The following is a 23,338-nucleotide window of genomic DNA, read 5'->3' on the forward strand; positions in this document are numbered from 1 at the left end:
TCCGATTGGTTGAAGGGCACATTTTGTTGCTCTGATTGGTTGGGGGTCATGTTTCATTGCTCCGATTGGTTAGAGGTCACATTTTGTTGCCCTGATTGGTTGGGGGAGGGTCACGTTTTGTTGCTCTGATTGGTTGAAGGTCACGTTTTGTTGCTCTGATTGGTTGTGGGTCAGATTTTGTTGTTCCAATTGGTTGGAGGTCACATTTTGTTGCCCTGATTGGTTGGGGGTCATGTTGCGTTACTCTGATTAGTTTAGTAGTTAGTTGTCACCCACTGACAACACCCCTTATGAATAAAAAATGAAGTTCAGTCTTAGAAGTTCAGATTGGTTTTCTCCATTATTTGTAAGGATTGCCTTGTTGCAGCGAAAGGTCAGACCGGTCAGACAGACTTCTTAGGAATAATCCCTGTTGGAGTACAAGGAACAGTCTGCTGTGAATTTCAATATGAAAATACTATTACAAATGGAATGTTTAATGTAATCATTTCAGGTGACAGCCATGACGTGTAATTCTCCAGAACTCAAAACTCATTCTTTTGAAACACTTTTTACAGTCAACTACAAAAAAGTAAGACACAAAGATAAAAAAGAGAGAGAGATGTAGTGACGAATGGAAGCTGATATATATGTCTCAGTCAATTTAACTGACATTCCTCCAATTGACACAAGAAGCTCTGAATTAATCAACAAGATATATGTGTGTGTCTCATCTGGAGGTTACTCTACACCTCTATTTCTGTCTTGTTTGTGTTTGTCTCTTTGCACAGTCTGTATATGCAAGTACTTGCAAGCAAAACGTATAGAAATGTGTTGCTTCTTCTTGGTCTCTTATCTGTATTAACATTAGGTGACATTCTGTGCTGAAGGTTTTCAGGAGTTGATTTGGAGATTTCCAGCTCTCTAACTGCAGCTCATCAGTCCTCTTTTCCACCATTTCAGCCCAAATATTTTCTCATTGCTTTTCCTCACATTTGACTATACATTAAGTCATATCCTGGGTTTTCAGAAACAAGAGCTGTTCTGTACACTAATTGGGATACAAATGCACAAGACACAATGCCTGCCTGTCTACCTGCCTGCCTGTCTCCACTGTCTGTGGGCCTGCCTGTCAGCCTATCGGCCTACCCTCTCGTTCTCTTTCTGTTTCCAACATTTTCTCACAGTAATATAAAGGAACCAAAAGGTGCTAGGTTGCTAAGGTAACCGATCTTCCTATCATTCCAGGATCTATCACAAGTGTGTTCAACAAGTCAGTTTGAGGTTGAAATACATTTGAATTGGGAAAAAATGCCTCACGCTCAAGGGAAATGATCCTGGAGGAGTTTTCAATGCAGACGTCTGCATTACACCCGTAGTGATAGCAGGTAATCAAGTGATGGATGAAAGTCCTGCTCTGCGTTGGACATACACAATGTTTTCACTATGCACAATCAGGATTGTCCTACAGACCTGATCAAGTATGTGACCCATTTCTCACGAAATATATATAAAAACAAACATTTTCCAACTTACATCTACTGGTTTTTTGGCTGGTTGGTTTTATTGGTCCTCTGAGATTTCTCCATCCAAATACAATGGAGGTAGATGGAATTTCATGTATGCTACTTACATAATTTAAAAAATACAACTTAAAGAACAGTTTAAGTTGATAATATGCTTAGTTGCTTCCTTTTGAGATTTAGATAAACAAATTGATAACAACCCTAAAACGGAACATATAAGAACCTCTAAATCTCACTAATAATGCACAGTAACATGATCGAATAGCAAACATTCCCTTCAGCTAATGGGGTCAGGCTAAAAGCATTAAACTTTGCAGAGAGCCATTTAACATTAGCATAAGCATGAACAAAGGTACATGCTAGATGCAACCAAATGTAGTTACAAAATGTACTGAAACTGACATGTTTTGCAGGCGCAGGCAGTTAGCAGCTAGCTTGCTATGAAGAGTTAAGGTTCAGTCAAAAGACTTTAGTGTCGGTTTGTATCTTATTAGGTGAGTAATGTCTTCATGTAAAATCAATTATGAGGTAGATTTGGTTCCAATATTTATTCACTAGAAAGTCACATTATAGCAATGTAACTGTGTATGTTAATGGCTGCACAGAATGTCAGCTGTGCTTGGTAACTATGCTCAGAGGATACATTTTAGCATCTTCCATTAGCAAGCTGTCTTGACCAGTCCAAAATAGAAGCTTATTATCTTAACCGCTTCTTACATATTGAAAAAACTGTGTGAACTTATTTTCCCATTAGCAACCAAAAAGCAAGCTAGTTAGCTCAGAGTGCTAAAATATATATTGAATTAAATGGTATTTAATGGAACAAAAAGCTAGGGAAAGCTTTTGTGACTGAATTAACTATTGGCTCACCAATGACAGCAATTTACCAACTGGCTCTACAAAAAGTCATAAAGCTTCTGGCTTAACTAATTAGCTAGACAAGAAAATGTCACTTTCCTTTCATTTGCATTCATTTCTTCTGTGAACGACACTTTCAACATTTTCTAGAGTAAAATTAGAAAGAGAGAAAGTTAAATGAAAGATGGGTTTGTCAAATAGCAAAATTTGTAAGGCTTTATAAGATCTCCAGCAAGGTCTTGCAGTTCATCTTATAAGAGCACAGAACAGGCATACACACACAAACAAACACACCCATGCACAGACACACTCGAAGAAATTCTGGCCATGGTTAGGAGTTAATCAACCTGTTAATTGCCCCTCCGTGACAGGTTGATGTTTTTGTTTTTATCTCTCTCTCTCCCTCCTTCATTCTCTCTTCCTCTAAGATCCTGCTGTGGTAAAAATCGGACCCAATCAGTCATTCGCAGAAGCAATTAACTGCAATTGGCCGGGGCTGGATGGGAATTGTGTTCCATCACAGTGTGTGTGTATCTGTGCGAGAGTGTGTGAGCTCTAGTGACTTTCTTTGACTAACTGTTTCTTTAACATTCATTCAGGAAAAGCTTTGTATGGGCTCTGGTTTTTGAGACCGGCTGACTCTCAGGTCATAAAGTCTGAGAGTAGATTATTATTGTGAGTAACTTTGACAGTTTTGTTATAAAAAAAGTTCATTCATTATTTAAGTTGAAAATTGTACCTTAGCCAAAAGTTATTTTGGCAACTTCTGTTAATTGAATTTGAAAGTTTCAGATAACACTTGTTTTCCCAGAACAGACCAAAGGTAAAAACACTGTTTTTATTAGTTTCAGGTATTACATTTAAAGGTCAAACCCACATATGTAGGCAAGGGGGAAGAAAAGCATGCACATTTTCTCTGCAGGGTAAAACTAAGTCTCTTTCTGGTAATTGCCTTCCAGCATGATCTCTGGACCACAACTCCAGGGGAAACCCTTATCGGTGGTGCACTGTGTGTTGTTGTTGGTGTTATTCCTCTGCAAAACAAATTAATTACTCTAAAAGTACTGAAGCCTGAGAACTGCTTTGGGCCTCATTGGAATAAAAAAATATAAAAAAATACAATAAGTGGTCCTTCCTTTTTCTGGACATGTGATTTAATTTGAAGTTAAACTAGTATTGTTAAGCTATATTTAAAGGCCAGATAGGTCTTAATGAATGAAACACACATATACCAACTGCTGATGTTAGATAAGCAAGTGTTAACAGATGAGTGGGAGTTTTGAATGTGAACATGGGCTGGCAGCAGCAACTTGTTATCGCCTGCCTGTTGTGTTCATGTTTTCACACCGATTGTGACACGGTTTAAAGCGTTGTTTAACTCTTCTATTCCACTCTTTTCTTTTAATTCTCAGGGTCATGAAGGACTTGAAGAGCATGTTTCAATTTCCTTTTCCATGCCTGTTGTTATGTATAGTCATATTGCCTGTGCACAGAGCTGACCTTAGGTTCCAGGTAATGAAAGAGGATACTTTTTTTATGATAGCTATATGGAATACATTACAGGAAAAAAAAAGATTTGGATGATAGCCAGTTACTATTTTAGACTGTTGAAAAGCACTTCTGGGAAGTGGATGGGATTTTTTTTTGCTGAATCAGGGTTTTGCACAAAAATGCCATAGAGCATGTGCATTTAAGTGTGTATGTGTTTTACTCATCTACTTTATTGTTGCACCCTGCTTTGTGTGTGTGTGTGTGTGTGTGTGCGTCCTTTGCCCTTCATTGGGAATTCAGAGCCGCTCTATTTTTGTGCCTCACATTCCTCATCAATATTTTACTCCCTCTCCTCCTCTTCTCTCCTTTTTCTCTTGCTCTTTCTTGGGCATCAGAATAAGGTTTTATCTATGCTCCACCACACACTATTGAAGGACTGGCTGGCTGGCTGGCTTGCTGGCTGGCTGGGATCCCATTGGGATGATATGAGTTGCGTCTGGTGCTATAAAGAAACTGCCACCGCCAGATGGTTGCAAACAATCCTTTAGTTATTTGTTTTTAACCTTTATTTACCCACAGTAGGTTGATGGAGTCAAACACATGCTCGCAAAGTTTTCCCTGTCCACAGAGGGGCTGTACAGTGCAACCAATCTCTTTGACACAGGGTCATTTAGCAACTCCGACAGAGCAGTGGCGTCAAGGGCAGGTCAGTCGATGATAGCTGTTGAATATAGTTTTGTCCAATTCCCCCACTGGGAAAGTCAAATTATATCTCCCCTGCTGAGTCAATTCCAGTTGCCCCATCAACACAAATGACACCCCACAGACAGAAGCAGACAGAGTGAGGGTTAAAAGAGCACAGACCCCTCATAGCGCCACATAATAGCAGCGTGCCCCCTACACTGATGAACCATGGCAGACGCTACAAATGTAGCTGACGCTCAAAACGTTTAACCTTTGACCGGACATACCTGCGGGGGGCACTCTTTCAGTTTATTTCTCTGTTTGGGTCCAATTCAACGTTTCCTTCAAGGGCAAGTCCAAGCTGTGAGTGAAACAGTCGAGGTCAGTTTTTTAGACTTCATTTTGAAAGTCTGTTAATTCTTATACTGCCCTTGGACGATTCCTGAGAAACTAAGTAATTTGGCATTAGTGTAAGGTCGAAACAGGCTTTTGATGATACACAACCAGTGTTTGCATTTTAAATAGATGCTTGTGTAACCAGTCTAGTCAGCGAACAGCAGGTCAGCAATCATGGGAAAATGGGCAGTTTATGTAAAGGAAAGCATATAATTTGAAGAGTAAAATGTTGCTTGGGTTTCAGAACAGTCTCAGATTGTTTTTTTGATTGATAGCATTGATTCTTTTTTGCATTTATTTGCACAAATTACATATTTATAATTTATTTATAATTTACATTCATAACAATTCTGTATAATAAAGCATTGGGCCTACCAACCAATGGTGGCGTTTCCCATTCAAAAATCAGTATTTTCGTGCTAAAATCAAGTTGCAACTTTTGTTTTCGTCAGGTCATGTCTACAGTCGCTACAATCATGACATGAATCAGGCTGTTCTCATTAACTGTTTGTACTTACACACCTATGAAGAGTATTTCACTCTAATTCAAACATGACCCACGTAATCCATGGGTAGGAAACGCAGATTATCACGACCCATACTGACATTTGTTGTTAGGGGGCGGCCTTCAGTGGCCGTTATTATGTAAGCAAAGGAAGACGCAGGGCGCTGTAGTATAAGGAGCGATAAAATCCACGAAGGGAGGAGGACGGGGTGGACAGACAGGTAAAAAATCTCTTTCAACCTGGAGACTAATGTTCCTGTTCAATGTTAAACCAAAAGTCGATATGTTATTTCAAGTTCAGTGTTTAAGTTAACATATAAATCAACTTCCGTACTTAACAACTAGCGGCATCACAATTCTCCAAATCCACAATCTGATTAGACTTTGAATTTGAAGGTCTTGATTCGATTCAATTTTCAATTTAGGTCGGGCTTTATACTGCATTAGAATTTAAAAATAGTGGTCAGAAGAGCCGTTGGCCAACCACAAAGCTGTATCTCCAGTGAAGGGGGGCACCTGTAGAAGGATCCTTAAGAGAGATGCTTATTACTTGCTACTGTACATATATGTATATAAAAAACATCAGCCAGAAAGACTGTGAGGATCTTGAGAAGTATAAACTTGGGTTATCAATGCGGCTTCGACTCGCATCACAGTAATATTTGTTGCAGTAATGGGATAATTGAATCATGATCCTGGATTCAAAAATCAGTGTTTCAGTTTAGTGAATTGATTAAAGTCAATTAATCAACTCATTAAACCCAAAGTTTGGGCAAAGTCTCTGCATTTGATAAAATGTGCCACTGAGACCTACAAAATGAATAACACCCCTAAATTATGAGGATATTTGGAGCAATTATTAGACTATATCACCATTATATATTGTGGTAACTGTAATAAATCCAGCCAATGGCCAGGTGCACAGACTTTGTAGGGAACACCTGTTGCAAAATCCTTTCTATGTTTATTATTTTTTTAATTTGTAAAACATTTCAAACATTATTTTTGAATGTAAAAAACACAAGTCATATTTTCAGTCCAACAGGAAAAACAGTGGCAAGCACAGTTACCTGCATTAGCCAGCTGACACCCAAGGGAGCAAAATCATGTTGCTAATTAACTATCAGGCCACTTTAGAATATTTGGCTGCACCGCACCAGCCATGTGTGTGTGTTTTTGTGTTATTTTTTTTTCTTTTCCTTTTTGTGTATCAGAATAAAGGTGTGATTATAGAGGACATTAGCCCTGCTGCCTGCCTTTATTAGGCCACACATGAAGGGCTTTATTTCATCAGAGCTGACACCCTCCCTAGGAGTCATTTCTTTTTGCAATTTTCTGCTCGGTTTCATGTTCCATTACCGGCAGATTATGCTTTTTTTTCTGTCTTGCACATACACTCATTTATGGATGAACTCACGCACAAACACATTTGGAGCTCTGACACACACACAGCTACACACACATATTGTGAATGCTCATGATCCCATGCACTATTGTTATTGGACCACTGGTTGCTGAATGGTGAATGGGAGAGCTTGCCTAGAGGAGAGGACAGTAGTTAAACCAGCACTGAATTGCTTTCTTTACTATGAAAGTAAAATCAATTCCAAAACCCATTACCTGTATGGATGATTTAAAGGCTCACTGTGAAAGGAAAGGTGAGTTTTTACTCTCTATTTCATCCTAATTTTTCTCTGTGTGTTTACTTATGTGTTTGTGTTTGTTTGTATGTGTGTGTGTGTGTGTGTGTGTGTGTGTGTGTGTGTGTGTGTGTGTGTGTGTGCGCGCGCGTTTTTTGTGTGTTTGTAAGGGAAATTGGCAGAAACCTTAAAAGGATATGATATTGACTTTTCAATGTGTCAATTCAATGTTCAGTTTGAACAGTTGTATGTTCTGTATTTTTGTAGGAACTTTGGCAAGTCTGACATAGTAACACCGTCGAGTTGTATTATGGGAAGTGTGAGATCCAGTGTAAATAATCTTTTTTTAAGCATTCTGTTTTCTGGTTGCCCTCCTGTCTGTCTGTTCACCCTGGGAATATGATATCTCAGGAACACTTTGAAGGACTTTCTTCAAATTTGCAACAAATGCCAACTTGGACTCAAGGATGAACTGATTAGATTTTAGTGATCAAAAGTCAAGGTCACTGTGACGTCATGTTCGCCCCATTCTTGTTAACACAAACGATTTTTTTTTTCAAATTTGAACTCATCAGTTAACTGATTCGAATTCGTTGCTCAAAGGTCAAGGTTACTGTGACCTCACATAAACCGTTTGTGGCCTCAAGAATTAATTAGCTAATTATGATTACATTTCATGAAAATGTCTAATAGGATATAACTATAAAGTGATGGCATTTTGAACCCAAAAGGTCACTGTGACCACATAAAACACTTTTCTTGCCATTATTTAACACTATAACTCCACGAAAGTTGGTCGGTGATGGACTGGTGGCGGCTGTAGAGATGCATGAGGCAAAGATAAAGTGCAAAACATCATTTGTGGCATTGATTGTCTTCCATCCTACACCACAAGACACCAACAATATAAAAATCAATATAAAAATATTATATAATAATATAATATTTACAAAAAAAACCAACAACATAGAAAACTGTTGAGCATATTTCACCCTTTTGCCTAAGTCTTCTGCAGAAGAGGTGAGTACTGGCATTTTTTTTGATAAGCTATATAAGTTAGCCTATACCTCCTAAGAAAAAAACACAAAATAATATCTGAACTGTGACTACTACTGTTTAAGGTTTCTTCTTTCACACAGGCAGGATGGCTTCCCCCAACCACTCTCTAGATAAACTACAGTAAAGGAAATTACCAACTGTTTAACTCACTCAATAAATAATCAAAATCAATATGGGTGGAACTTGCTACACTTAATTGGTGGCACTAATCTTGGGTGCCCATCTTGTAAATGTGGTGACTATATAAATTGCCAGGTGGAAGATGTGTTGAGCATCCATGTTTCACCAAGAAATGCACTTAATGTTTTTTATTTAATTCTGGACAGACAGATCTATACTGCAACTTGACTAGTTGGAGGAGGCATACAACCATGAGGTGGTCATTCTAGTTAACTTCTGCTTTGTTTGTTTTGTCAGATGACAAAATGAATGACATCTCCATCAAACTCAGCTGGCAAATTAGCAATTGTGAGCATGCCAACACCTTAAACTAAGTTGGTAAAGATGTAAAAACTTGCATCAGTGAGCATAATAGCATGCTAATGTTAGCATAGAGTGCAGAGTGCAGACAGAGCATTTGAGCACCCCCGGCCGCTCTGCACAATATGGCTCAGGTCAGGCATGTTTTACTCATGGTGTGAGTGGTACTAGAGCAGTACTGCAGCGGGATGGAGCTGGAAATCAGGTGACACTCCATCTTTTTTTAAAAGTCCATTCTGCGTTCCATTCAAAATCCTCCCGCTCACTTGCATGGTAAGTAGACTTTCGGCCTGGTTTTTCAGTCGAACTGGCTTCTCTTTTAATCAATAGTTGTCTTTTCGGTGGTTTTGATGCAATACATAGTACGAATCCAAGTATTATGCCCATTATTGTAATAGTGAGTTATGGTTATGGACGGCTTAGTTGCTACAGCATTCACCCACTAGTTGGAGGGTACTGGTTTGATCCCTGACCATGGCAGCCTACATGCCGAAGTATCCTTGGGCAAGATACTGAACCCCAAATGCCCCACCGACTGATGCTGCGTTCATCGGTGTATGAATGAACTTACAATGGTGGCAGGTGATACCGTTGTAGGGAAGCCTCAGCCACCAGTATGAATGGGTAAATGAGCGCACTCTGTAGTGTAAAGTGCTTTGGTTAAAAGTGCTATATAAGTGCAGTCCATTTACCATTTACTTTGCTGGATGATGCAGTTGTAACTGTCAAAAAGTCTAAATACACCTTACAGGCTTGTTTCTGTAGTGCTATGGCAGGTTAAACATCAGGCTCCCTTTATTCATAAAGCTTTACTAATAAAATCCTAAATATCTCTTGACCTTGGATTTCAATTGAACCGTTAACACTTAAAGTTAAATCTCTACCGGTGCCTTTATTTCCAATTCTCTGAGTGTGTGCCTGCTCATGAACAAAAGCAGCGACTGTGTTGATTCAGCCTGCACTTTCAGCATTATTTTCTTTGGCTTACAGCAAACACGTCTTCAATATGCCAACTGAAAAATATTGTTTCTTGAGTCATTCTGGCGATACAAAAAAATCAGCAAATAACAAATTGCAGTTTGTTGCTAAGTCGTTTTCACCCCCATACAGTGCTTATGCTGTATATTTTCAGTGTGGGTGTATTTTCCTGCATGGCCTGCCAAAAACTATGGTGCTGATCCTCCAGATATATGAAAAAAAATCCATATATTCTAAACAGATGATAATATTTGGAGGCGTGCAGACAGACAGAAGAGGCTAAGGAGCCAAAGGGAGAGAAGAGCCGATGCTCTCAACCCATTTAGTGTGGTGTGATGGTGGACGAGAATAGAAACCTCACATGGGTCACTGAGAGGTGAGTGTTAGAGACTGAAGAGCACAAGAAGTGATAGACAGCGTTGAAATGAGTGTGGATGAATCATAGAAAGAAAAAGTACCAGAAAGGGCAGTAATCTGTGAGCGATTTTCTATGACGAGTCACTGAAAGCATCATTGCGTTTCTCCGCAGGCGTTTGTGTCATCAGCGGACAATTTGAGCCACAATAGTTGTCAAAAACAGTAACAGTTGGCACTTTAAGGCTGCATGTGTGTATAAATGTTTCTGTGTGTGTGTGTGTGACAGCATGTCTTTCAGCAGGTGTACCATCATTAATTTGATGTTAAAGTAGCACTCATTAACTCCTCTGGAAATTGTGTGTGTGTGTGTGTGTGTGGAGGCTGCTCTGCTCTGAGGAATTCATTTGGCTCAGTTAAACAGCATCAACACTAATTGATGAGTGTCAGCGGTGTTATTGACAAGCAATCTATGATTCATTCTCGACCTCCTCATCCGTAAACCTGTTGCTGCTCACTGATGAGCATGACCGGCTTTCATATCGTTTATCAGATGTGTTTATGTCATCCTTGGGTTTTTTTTTATTTGCTCATTTATTTATAGTGAAGGAAATGTCTTTACACTGTCAGAGTTGTCTCTTGCTGTTTGTTTGAGCAAATTCTTTGGCAATTTAACCCTGAAAACTGTTAATAATGAGTAATCAGTGTGTATCAAAGACAGATTGTGACTGAGATCACTAATTCTCTACTGAGGAAATAATACAAACCATTAGCTATGATTTCGGACATTTCACTTTCCAGTTGCAGTCACTAGCTCACACGCTTACTCATACTGTGTGGCCTGAGTCACTGTGCTGAACAAATTATTTTCTCTAGGAAGTGATCCTCTGAATGTAGGCGTCTAGATATTATTTGAGTTAAGGTGTTGGATGTCATTTTGTTTCACTACTCCTGCTTTCTTTTGCAACATGACCACTGTGTCTATGTGTATGTCAGCATGATATAGTGAACATTTTAGATGCTGTACCCCCACAAGTTTGCATAAACAACTTATGAGCCATATTTACATCAATTGTGGCAGGGACCTCTAGTGGCTGTATAATTATAACTTACATTTAAAGGTCAAATTCAAGTCACAACATAGGACATATCTGGTCGTGTGGGTTGTAGGACTGTTAATCTTGAATCTTGATTTTGTTAGATATGAATGAAATGTTATCAAAATGACCAACATGCATAGTTTCACATGCTTTTTTATGCATGTAACAACTTGTATGTCGTTACTTTATATTTAGATGACAAGCACAATTTACATGGCACCAAGACATTTGGAACAAGGAAGACCACCACCGGGTAAACACTAACACTAACACTAACACTTTCATGGTCATCTTGTGAACGGTCACATTGTTTCGCAATTTCAGCAGAGGCAAAGAGATATGCATCTTTTGGTTGATTGAATATAAACTTAATGACAACCTTCCAACCATGGCCGGTTTAACCGTATGGTGACAAAAATAGGGACAAAAATGATCTTCCAGGCCCTGTGATATTATGCTAACCTTAATTAGCTTATGGGGTTATATGTCAAGCTTGGGACTATTGAGTAGCCTGAGAAGGTTTAGTTGATTTGATTTAGGGAAAGCCAGCTACGTAAGCTTATCACATTATTTCCATTGAACGTTAGCTAGCAAACTTGTTATTCCAAATTCCACTAGTTTAATGTTACTAATGTTACTGTTTTGCAGAAGATTTCCACGTCAATTGAGCTCCTCAACAAAAAGGGGCAACTAACTCAACGTTAACCTGTTATGGCTTTGTTTTCTTTATGCTAAAATGATATTAATAAGGCTAACTGTCATAACCACAATGCAGTTAAACAATTTTCCTGGATTTGTTTTGGAAGATGACACTAATTCCTTAAATAACATTGTGGACATTTGGTTAAAATGGACCTAGGTTCCTGATGATATTGTTAAACAGAACGCTTGTTGCAGTATGTTAGCATAATTATGTCTCCTGAGAAGGGAGCAAATGTCAAACTCATCGAAAGTGACAAAATGTGAAAGTGGCAAAATCTTGTTACAGTTTTTTCTTGTAGTTGAAGTGATTGGGAAATCTATTCATAAAATTTAATATCTTAATCCTGTCTTTTGATTAAACAACACTTGCAGTAGCTGCAAAGAGCAAAGTGAGTGGTTTGTGAGTCTAAATCATTGAAAAAATAAATCTTTTAGTAAATCCATTACAGAGAAAGTGAATAAATATTGAGCTCTACAGTCATAACAATATTGAGATATTATTATTATATTGCTGCGCTATCACACAAATGTTGGTGTATTAAGTTTGGAATGAGTCATGGCCATAAATATGCAAACACACGCTGCGGGCCTGGATGAGCTTCATGCTTATTCACCAACCTCTCACCTCTTAAACAGCCTTAGCAGGCCACACACTGACTCTGAAATGACCACATGCTTGTTTTTTAGCTGCACTATTAAGTTCTTATCCATAGAGAGAGAGAGAGAGAGAGAGAGAGAGAGAAAGAGAGAGAGAGAGAGAGAGAGAGAGAGAGAGAGAGATTACACACATCCTCACATGAACCACTGCAGTGTGAGACTGACAAAGAGAAGGAAAAAAACAAGAATCTCAGTTCAGTTCAACTCTCTCTGTGAAAATGAATTCACTGAGGACATTATTCAACAGTGTGCAATTGTAAAAGATGCGAGGGAAATTTCCGGGTGCAAAGAGTAACGTTATGAAACGTTAAAATAGAAACCTTTTCTGTGGAAAAACACTCTGGAGTATAACATGACAAAATGTTAAGAGAATGACATTTAGCAGTGGGTTATTCAGAGCAGGGCAGCCAGGAAGGTTGTGAAATGCTCATAATGACATTTACAGTAACCTTTTCCTGTGACTTTTTAAAAAGGGTTAAAACCACAGAGACGGAAAGATGGGGCTATGTTAGGTCCTTCCCATTAATCAAACTGTGATTGCGCTGGGCCACAGCCTGAGGGCAATTTCTCTTCTCACTCATTAAGAAGTGAGGAGGCAGAGGACAGGGGCCGCGCACATCAAACTGTCAGAGTGGACTGATGGGGACAAAATATGTCCTTTAACCTCTTAAACCCATAGACTCTATAAAAATAGTGGAGAGAGTCACCACAGCCATAGATTTGTGGTTTTCAATCCTCAAGTTCGGCATTTTGACCCTCAATAGCGTGGTTTATGGCCGTCACCATATATGTTTCTTGCAACCTGCACATGTGCAGAACCGATTTGGAGCCGGAATGACGCTACATCATCAGCTAATGCTACTGCTAACTAGCTAGATTGATTAGCGAGGGACAACCGTTATTCAAAAATGTTACAGTGATGTTGGTGAAGTAAAAACACACTTTGAAAGGATATGAATTCTAAGATGAAAACACATAGTGCACTGTGAGATGGACCTGTCAATCAAAGGTAACCCTATCCCAGAGCATACCCTGCTTTATTGTCTGTTTAAAATCTTCAATACAGGATGATGTTCATTTTGCAAATTATGGTCCCATATCAAGTTAAAGAGCGATTTAGACCACAAACCTATCATTAGAGTATTCACTGAGATAATAAATCAAGTGAGACTCAGGAAATAATTTTCTCATAGACTTTCAGAAAATCTGACTTATTCTTGCAGCCAGTAAAGTCTTTTATCCATATGCTAAACAAGCACATTTTCATAAACTAGATCATACTCCTTTCAAATTACCTCAGAGTTCGTCTTTTAAAAGCCAAACAAATTTGAGCTCAAAGTTATTTTTTGTCCTACCCTAACCTTACCCACAGGCAGAGTTTAACTCTCTGATAGACCTGTTTTAGTGTCTTTGAGCCAGACTCTAAATGATGCTATTTCTGACCTCCACAGGGGCGCAAAAGTAAGTCATCATCATTAATAAAAATGAATTCAAACTCCATTCTCTTGTGATGAGTGTTTTTGTGGAAATTCAGCTTGCATGAATGTTTTATTATTGTTAAATTGCTGATTATTATGTACAAATGTGTTTTGGAAACTATGGCTATGCACATTAATTATGGAGGAAAAGCTGCTTAATGGAACTGATTGTAGAGAAAGGGCACTGCTTTGAAAGACACTGATTATAAAAGACCTAAGAGCAGATGTGATGAGACATTTACAAAATGAACGTGAATGAGACCTACTGCTGTCAAGGGAATGGGAAATGACTTCTGCGGTCAAAATTTTTCATTTCATCTTGGCCAAATTAGATTTCACCTCACAAATGTCATCCTCAACATATCTGACTCCCATGATGGCTGATTCTTTTTTTAAAATTTCGTTTCAAAAGCAAACATCTTCATCTTTGGTGCCCAGAGTAAACATAAAGGAAATGTTTGTAAAGCCAAATGAATGAAAGGTACTCCAACAATATTTTTAAGAGGTTGTTGAAAATATGCTGCTGACATTTAGCAGTCACTGTCTCCTGACAGAGGTGGAGAGGCTCTGAGGAGTGAGTGGTGCAGCTGTGGCAGAGCACATATCCTCAGGCCATTCAGTCCCTAAACTCAGTGAAGCACAGTCAAATGTTGGAGCACCTGCCCTCAGCGAAGAAATTTATGGTCTGTAGGAAAATGGTGCTATTGGGTTTTATCACCTTAAACTATTTGGGGTTTTTTGCTACTGACCTTTATGATTTTACAAAAACACATTTCACTTTCTATAGTAGAATATTGATTTCATAATGCTTTGGTTTTAGGAGCAACTCCCCTAAAGATTATTCAGTGGATTCAACCACAGTGGTGGAAAGTAACTAAGTACATTTACCAACAAGTCCTCCAAACCATACAACCACATATGTTATTTGTTGCTCCCTTCTAATATAGCCCACATTATTTGCTATATTAGTACCCCTATATGCCAACATGTCCTGATACCTTACCATAACTATTGCAGTTTAAATACATGGTTACTTTTATTAATGGTTGCAGTTTGGCTAGGTACTAGGTAACTACTTGGTTAAGCTTAGAAAAAGATACAAATTCTGCTGAGGTAGTTATATTTGTTCCGTATGTTCCGTAAAACATGTCACAGAATGTGACTTGGCTATGCATGGAAGTTAACAGAAAACAATGTCGACTTTTCGTTTCACTGGAGACAAAAAAACATTCTCCTGGTCAAAGTCTTGTGTTCTTGACCCATCCACCAACACTCCCACTCGCCTAATGTGGACCTTAACTTTTCAGGCATGTCGAAACTATTCCAGATTTTTGTTCCAACCAATCAAGAACACACCTGATTGGCTGATAGGCTGTTCAGACATCAGTTGATTAAATGACTTGCTGCCTAAATGCCTGTTGTGCTTCTGCTTGGTTGGAAGGAAAACCTGCAGCCACATGGACCTTTCTGGAATAGTTTAGACATGCCTGCTCAATAGCCTCTTAGTTTCAGGATATTGTACATCAATGAAAACATAATTATGCTTATTACATTCCATTTCTGCTCATGGATTCACCTAAACCCTACACACGCGTCACAAAAATATTGCTTTGCTATAGGTACAAAACACAAATAACTCCTCAAATTACCTTTCATACTAAAACATTTTCCCTAGTTTGTTTGTTGCTGCCAAGCTGTGATGTGGTACTAAATTTGAATAGAGCAAACAGGTTCTGATAGAGTACAACACTTAGTCCACATCGGCCAGGTGCAGACAAACGATCCTGTTTGAACAGAGGTGTTTATTTGCATGTCAGTTGGTCCACCTGTTGTACCTAAAACTGGGCGGGGTACAATCAGTGTTTGCATTCAGGTCAGTATAAGTGTTGTGGGGGTGTTTGTGTGCTTCACTCCAATGCAAACTTTTAACTATTACCACATATACTTATAATGCAGGGATTCCTCTTTCCCATGTAATCATACCTTGCTGTGTAAGAAAACTAAAAAAAGATGAAGGTTAACTGACTGAATTGTAAGTACATAAAGTAAGGATGAGTGATTGACAGCACCTGGTTCAAACAATATCACGCAATGAATGGGTGTTATCGGTTGTGAGATGGGGCCTGCTCTATCTATTAGTAGTGTTTGGAGGCTGCTAACCAGTTACATAGCCTGATGTGTTATTGTTTATTGTGAGGCACAGACCTCAAGTGGCCACAGTAATTATGATTGTATGAAAAGCCAGAATGTCCTTGGGAGGAGGAAGGCTGCTGTGGTGGATGGCTCAGAGAACAGAAGACTTTCACCTGACAGACTGGGGTTTGTGTCCTGTGTTGACATGCGTATGTTTATTCCATATTTAACTGCATAGCTTTTTGTTGCTTAACAAATATAGTTTCAGCGCCTTAACAAAACTGAAAGTCAAACATAACAAAACGGCGACTGCCATTTAATAAGCTGATAATGGCTTTTACTCACCTGCTAGTAGCTGAAGCAGGCCCATACTACCCACATGTATAAGGCTGATAACAACTGATAATGGCCATTTGTTGGGATGATAACATTCAAAACAAGTGCTGACATAGTATTGTTTCTCCTACTGGCTCCCAGTTTCACTCAAGGCTGGTGCTTTTCTAGATTTCTGTTACTGTCAACAAATACCATTCAAAGAGCAAAAACAAACCTCAATGCCTTCCAACATCCTGAAACTCTCTATGGCTCTCAGCCCCAAGGACATTAGTCTTTACTAATGTTGTAAACCTTTAGAACAGCTCACAAATATAACGTACATTTAACAAAGTGAAGTTGTTTCTTTAAACAGCCACTGTTGTTACTCAAACAGGAGTCAACAGTGCATTTTCAGGGACTAATTTCAGCTGCAGGGTGTCTTTAAGGAGACACAGCAGGTCAACAGTTGACACACAAGTGGTGTACATTATGTGAAAGCTGGAAACCTGAAGAATAACTTAACATGCAGCCCCCAACTGTGTCAAGTTTTCTAGTCATAAATAAGTATCTTCACTCTAGCTTTAAAGCCTGCTAGAGCCTCTGAAAGACAATATGTTGGTTGAGGATGTTGGCGTCTATGGGGAGTTGAAGGGGATAAAACTTGATGTGTGCAAGAACAATATTTTTTAGCTATTTCACTGATACAATACTGTTGGCATGTTTAAGGGGCCAGCTTAAAGAATCACCGTCCAAGCACCTGTCCGAGTGACCCCTCAACCTAACACAGGTTTAATCAGTCCTGCATACAGACAATGCTGTAAGGACACAGACCATGTAATTCAAGTTACAAATGTGTTACAGCATGAAATCAGATTTAAATGTCAGCATGTCGGTGCTGGTTCAAACATAGGAATACTACATGTGATGTATGCACACATTTCACAACAGATGTTTAGAGGAAACCACTGTTAGCAACGCTCTAACAGCATGCAACCCATTTACCACTGCCTCATTTGCATCTCCAGCTGTGTAGTCATTGTTGTTAAATAAAACGCCCTTTCTAAAGAAGAGGAAGACAAGACTTCCAAGTCTACTGGGAGTCCAGGCCAGTGTCTAGATTAGAGGGAGATCCTCTTAAAGGCATCGCACAGACAGGATATTCTGTCTTGTTCCCTCCTCCCCAGAACATCTCCTCTGAGACCACTGATTTAGCTGGCAGCAGGCTAGCTGGGATCTGCTTTGTCCAGATGCACACACACACACACATACTGGACAAACCCCAGTGTGCATTAAATACATCCATACCACTGCACAAAGGAACAATAGCTGGTCTCCAGCGAGTCCGTGTGTGAGGGAGAGAGAGAGAGACAGACAGAGAGAGAGAGAGAGAGAGAGAGAGAGATGTGGTTGTCATATGTTTGTCTTACATGAATTGCTATTAAGGCTAACAACTAGCTTTAAGCTGTGGAGGGTTTGCACAGCCACACACACACACACACACACACACACACACACACACATTCAGACACAAGACCTCAGTGAATATACAGTATGACAGTGGCTGGAGTTGCCCTAGTAACAGCGTTTACTTTCACACATTCGCTGATGGATACAAAGATGCAGACCTTCATGAATAGACATGCACACAACATATGGCCAACATACACACACACACACACACACACACACACACACACACACACACACACACACACACACACACACACATATATATACATATATATGTATACACAGCCTTGTATCTTTATCTTTGTGAGGACCCTTCATTGACATAATGCATTCACTGGCCCCTCACCCTAATCTTAACCATCACAACTAAATGTCTAACCCCAACGCTTACCCTCACCCTAACCTAAACAGAATTATGACCTGAACCCTAAAAAAAAGTCTCAACCATCAAACAGGCTTTTGAAGAAATGAGGACTGGCCAAAATGTCCTAAATTTTCAAAAATGTTCTCAATGTGTTGGTAAAAAATGTGTTCTGGTCCTCACTATGTAGGATGTACAAATATATGCATACACACACACACACACACACACACACACACACACACACACACACACACACACACAACCTGACACAGCTTTGGTAGTTAGGTGTCACACTCACACACACGTGGTATATTGAGCTGAAACAATCCACACACACTGTCAGATGGCAGAAGCCTCTCCTCAAGCTAACAATGTGGTGTGCATTATCTGCCTGGAGCACACTTACACACACACACACACACACACACTAGTAAATCTTTTTCTCTGAGGCCTATTAGTCACAGACCACAAACACACATACAAACTCGAACACCGGCTGCCCCAGTACCCTGATTTTTCATACTCACAGGGGGATGTCTGACGCACACACACACATGCAAACACACACACGCACACACACACAATCAACCACCTGGGGCAACCTCAATTTAACATGGAGCCTTTCAGAGATGTACTGAACAGACAGAACAGTCACTAACAGGTAAAACAGAAAGAAAAAACAACAGTAAAAAGAGGTTTATCTGCAGCCCTGATAACAAAATAGTGCAGATGCTTGAATACAGTATAAGGACAAAGTATTTAATGTTCAAATTGGGAAACCTGTATCACAGCCTGTATGTCACAACTTTTTTGAACTGGGGTTGTAAATCCATTCTGAATACATATTTGGTAGCGACAATTACATGTTTAGATAACTGGAATAAATCCTAAATCCAATACCCACTTTTATTTTGAAAACTGTAAAACTGCAAAACTGTAATTAATGTTTGTAGAAATATTTGAACAGCTACTTCAAGCATGAAATAGGTGTTTTATATATAAAATAGACCTGAAACATCTATTTGAGTGCTTCTTCAAACCACATTTCCATTTTTGCAGTTTTTCAAAATAAAAAGTGGTTATTGAAACAGTATTTTAGGTCTTTGTGGTTTTGCTGTGCAAGCACTAAATGGATGTAAAATTGAATTGTTTTGGCTTTGGTAAAACAATGAGAAAGAAAGGTGAGGAGAATAAACACACCTAGAGCAATGCTGTAGAAATACCAGGCATAAGAAGCTAAAGGGAATTAGAGGTAAAGGTAGTTAACAAGAGAAGAAATGTGTCAATATATTCACAGCCAAGCCGATAGAATAAAGTATTTGGGTCAATAGCTGGAGAAAATCTTCTCAAGGCACATTTACAAGATGCGCTGGTTTATTAGTCTGACATGAAACATGTCTGGGGGGTGGGGGTTGGGGGGGTTGGTGAGCTTGCAACATCTGTACACTCAAACACACACATATAGACTGGGGGTGGGGGTCTGATTGAGCTTGTCGGTGCAGAAACTGTCACTTACACCAGAAACAAACACACACGGGTAACCCTGCATGCTGGCTATCTTGCATACTCTCTCACAAAGCAACACAACTAAACTCTTTGTCTGCCATTCCAGCTGCTGCTCGTTTATTTATGACCCCACTGAGGCTAAAATCACGAGTACCTGGAGGCGAGGATTTAGCCAGACAAGCTCTATGGAGGCAATAATATTTTTGCAAACCTCTTCAGCTCTCGTGTACAATCATAAATGAATCACAGGTGTATCTAGGCAGAACAAAGACCCATATTACAGCACAACCTTTCCATAAATCCTCTCTCTGGTCCTTTCAGACTCAATTAAACCGAAGGAGACAAGAGAAGTTAGGCCGCGGTGATTAATCCCACCTCCTCTGATACTACAGCAGATCACAAGAGAATAGGAAGTCTGACTCTCAGAGCCGAGGAGTCAAAAACATCAATAAAGAGATAAAGCCACTGCAGGCGATTACAACACAGGTGCTATAACAAAACAATGTGTTTCCTCACGATAAGCACTACATGGAGGACATCTTGTCCACAATGCAGTTGTAAAATATGATGTAAGAACATGTGGAGTGTAGTAATGCGATTGGAAAGAAGAAAAGATCTGAAGATCAACATGCCTGTGAATGTCTAAATACATGCAGGATAAAACCCACACATGGAAAAATAGCCTGTGGCCAAATGCAGAATGCTCCCATTGGCTCTACACAGCTGCCTTTATACTGTAGCTCCCACATCCCATATGGATTTTTCATAAAGCCTTTATGGGTTTGATGCAGATGACCATTTTACTGCCTCCAAATACTGTGGAGATATATGAAGCCCATTTGGCTTGAGGCAGGTCAGGAGGCACTGGAGCATAAATAATTCATATATAAACCTCTGTGCGCATGTGTGTGAGAGTGAAAGATCATGTGTTTGTTTGTGTGTAAGTAATTATATGGGACCAAACAACACCTGCCAGACCCAGTGCTTATTTTCATATTTCAACCTCCATTTATTTGAACCAAAAAAAGAGATCAGGGTTAAATCCACTAAACTTAAATACAAAAATAAGGGACTCAAATTGAAATCAATATATGAATACAATTTTACACACACATCCAGTGCTGTGGAGCAGGATGACAGCATTGTGAAAATGACAATACTCTTGTTATGGCAAGAGGGGAGCTTGAACAAGCCAAATGCTTTGTTTAGGCAACTGCTTAGCCATCTGGGACTGTCAGAGGTCTATGAATTAGTGGATCTGTGTTATGGTCAGTCCCGGTCTTAAAGCTAACAGTAAAAAAATAGAAGGGAGACTTTTCCAGAGCCATCCCAGATCCTATCTTTCATCTTCCCCCCCTTTTGCATCTCTCACCGTCTGGTCTGCCGCAGCAGGCGCCCTACACGCAGAGAGGGGGCCAATTCCATTATCCCGAGAAATTAAACAGAAAACCAAACCGAGCCGTGTGCGCTATGTGCGGTCTGTAGAGGTGATTTTCGCTGTTCGGGGTAATGGTTTTTTTTTCTAGTTTTTTTTTTTAGCAGAAATCTTGTGTCCCATTCAGCACGAATTGTAAATCTGAAGGGGCGTTGTCTGTTTCTATGGCCGCGCTCTCTCAGTTTTCACCACAATTTTAATGGGAAATTCCACAGAGCGCCTGATGGGTCCATCCGTACCAAACAGTCCAAAAACCAACAGGTCCTTGCATGTGTGTGTGCTTGTGTGCGTGTGTGCGTTTTGCGTGTGCGCAAAAGTATGCGTCCGTGCGCAGCGGGGAGAGAGAGAGAGGAGGGGGAAGAGAGGAGGGGAGGATATCAAACGGAATCCCTGATCACTCCTTGCCCCCGTTAACCAAAGACAGCTCTTTGAGAATTCCACTTGCGTCCACTCGCCTCCTCTCCCGGATCATGTCCTCCAGGCTGCGAAAGACCAGAGTGTGCACCCCGCTGCCGGACAGATGCACTTTGAGGAAATACTGCTGCTCCGCAGAGTGCGCCTCTCCCCCAGCTTTGAACTCCCGTTTCCCAAAGCGGCACCAAGCTGCGAAACTTTCCGAGTTGGTCCAGCATATCTCCTCGCTGCTCAGCCCCAGATGTCCCACTGCGTTCTGCATCACTAGGTCAGGAGGAAGCGGTCGGTACCGGTACCGATTGTTGACTATCCTCCCGTGGCGGCCGCTGCTGATCTCAAGCAGGCTGTCCTTGCGGATCTCGCCCTTGTGCAGATGTATGACCTGGTCGTCCTGCTCGTAGATAGCCCAGTGGGGGGCTTGCGCTGTGGCCACCAGCTCCAGCAGGTCCCCCGGTTTGCACATAGTCAGCAAAGTTTTGGCCGAGTACACATTCAAGTCCTCGTTCTCCCGCAGCTTGGAGAAGATGCATTCCTGGGAGCAGAAGGCTGAGTACTCCACCTCGCTGACAGAGAAGGGTCCCTCCTCGGCCGGGCTGTGGTCCTTGGTGAAGCCGCAGTCGGACGGAGTGCGGTCGTCCACCTCCTCCTCTTCGTCAGAGAAGAAGTAGGCGACCCCGACCCGTAGCTCGTCCTTCTCCAGCCCGGACGGATCCCCCGTGGGCAGCTCGCTGTAGTTCAGGTGGGTGATCCGATCCAGTTGATTTCCCATCAATGACCTGGCAAGGCAGAGGCATGGACTGCGGTGTCTGAGATGGAGAGAGTGACAGACAGAGCGTTAAATATAAAGAACAAGAGACAGTATGCACAAACGCCTGGCTGCATTTAAACCCCTTTGCTCAATAGATAAGAGAGTGGGCTAAGAAAGCACTCAACACTTCTCAACAGTCACCTGTACAGAGGGGCAAGAGCTCTCTGGTGTTATTGAGCCGAAAGAGTACACTAACGCAATCAATGATCCACTGCCCCTTGCTCCCTTCACTCCCATTAGTCAATCATTAATTCCAGTGGAATGTAAAAGAGCCTGCGGTTTCCATGCAGAAGAAATCAGGAAAGGAAAAAAAACAACAATGTGAGGCTCGCAGCTGCTAAAGAGTGAGGAAAGAAAGAATAAGTCCTGCGTCTTTACGCACGGCGCAAAATGAAGAGAAACTGGAGAAAAAGGATACCTGTGCGCTCCCCGGGCAAATGGTTAAAAATCCTTGTGGTCCATGAGTACAGAGGGCTGCTCGGTCCCCTGCTCTCCTTCTCTCTCTCTCTCTCTCTTCTTTCTTCTCACACTTGTCTCTCACTCTTCGCACCGCGCACCGGGCGCTCCGGCTGTCGTGCGTGCTAGTACTTCACTTCTTTCAGCGCCAGCTCCATTTAAGTACCAAGGAGAGCTCCGCCTCGGACGGCGCGCTCCGCCCCTAGTGGGTATTACTGGAGCGCGGACGCGAGTCCATTACCGGGAAGCCAATGGGAAATGTGTAAGAGCGTGCCAGTCAGTGAGAGGATCCAATGAGGTGCGCGCAGGGCGGCGGGCGGCGATAGGCGGCTGTTACCGTGGCATGGTTTTTGTTGTCAGAGCTGTGGAATTCTCTACATGATCAGCGGAGTCCATGCAGGCAAGTTTTCAAGGCAGCAGTCAGCAGTGATAACAGGCTGCATATCTCAAGACGGGCATATGAGAGAGTTTTTATTGCGTTCTGATGTGCTATAAACATTTCTACTATCTCCTAAAATGCTCCGAAAGTGCACCCTTATCGCATGCGCAC

General features: G+C 40.8%; 1 protein-coding gene across 1 annotated transcript; it reads right to left on the reverse strand.

The window, feature by feature from the left end:
- Nucleotides 1–21,217: 21,217 nt before the first annotated feature.
- On the reverse strand, nt 21,218–22,894 carry lratd1 (LRAT domain containing 1). The gene is made up of 2 exons (XM_059356515.1): nt 22,751–22,894; nt 21,218–22,330 (listed from the first exon to the last, which is right to left on the reverse strand). The coding sequence occupies exon 2, from the start codon at nt 22,291–22,293 to the stop codon at nt 21,505–21,507; it is 789 nt and encodes a 262-aa protein (XP_059212498.1). The 5' UTR covers nt 22,294–22,330; nt 22,751–22,894; the 3' UTR covers nt 21,218–21,504.
- Between the last annotated feature and the right edge of the window lie 444 nt (nt 22,895–23,338).

Source organism: Centropristis striata, chromosome 18 (assembly GCF_030273125.1).
Source record: "Centropristis striata isolate RG_2023a ecotype Rhode Island chromosome 18, C.striata_1.0, whole genome shotgun sequence".
Lineage (NCBI taxonomy): Eukaryota > Metazoa > Chordata > Actinopteri > Perciformes > Serranidae > Centropristis > Centropristis striata.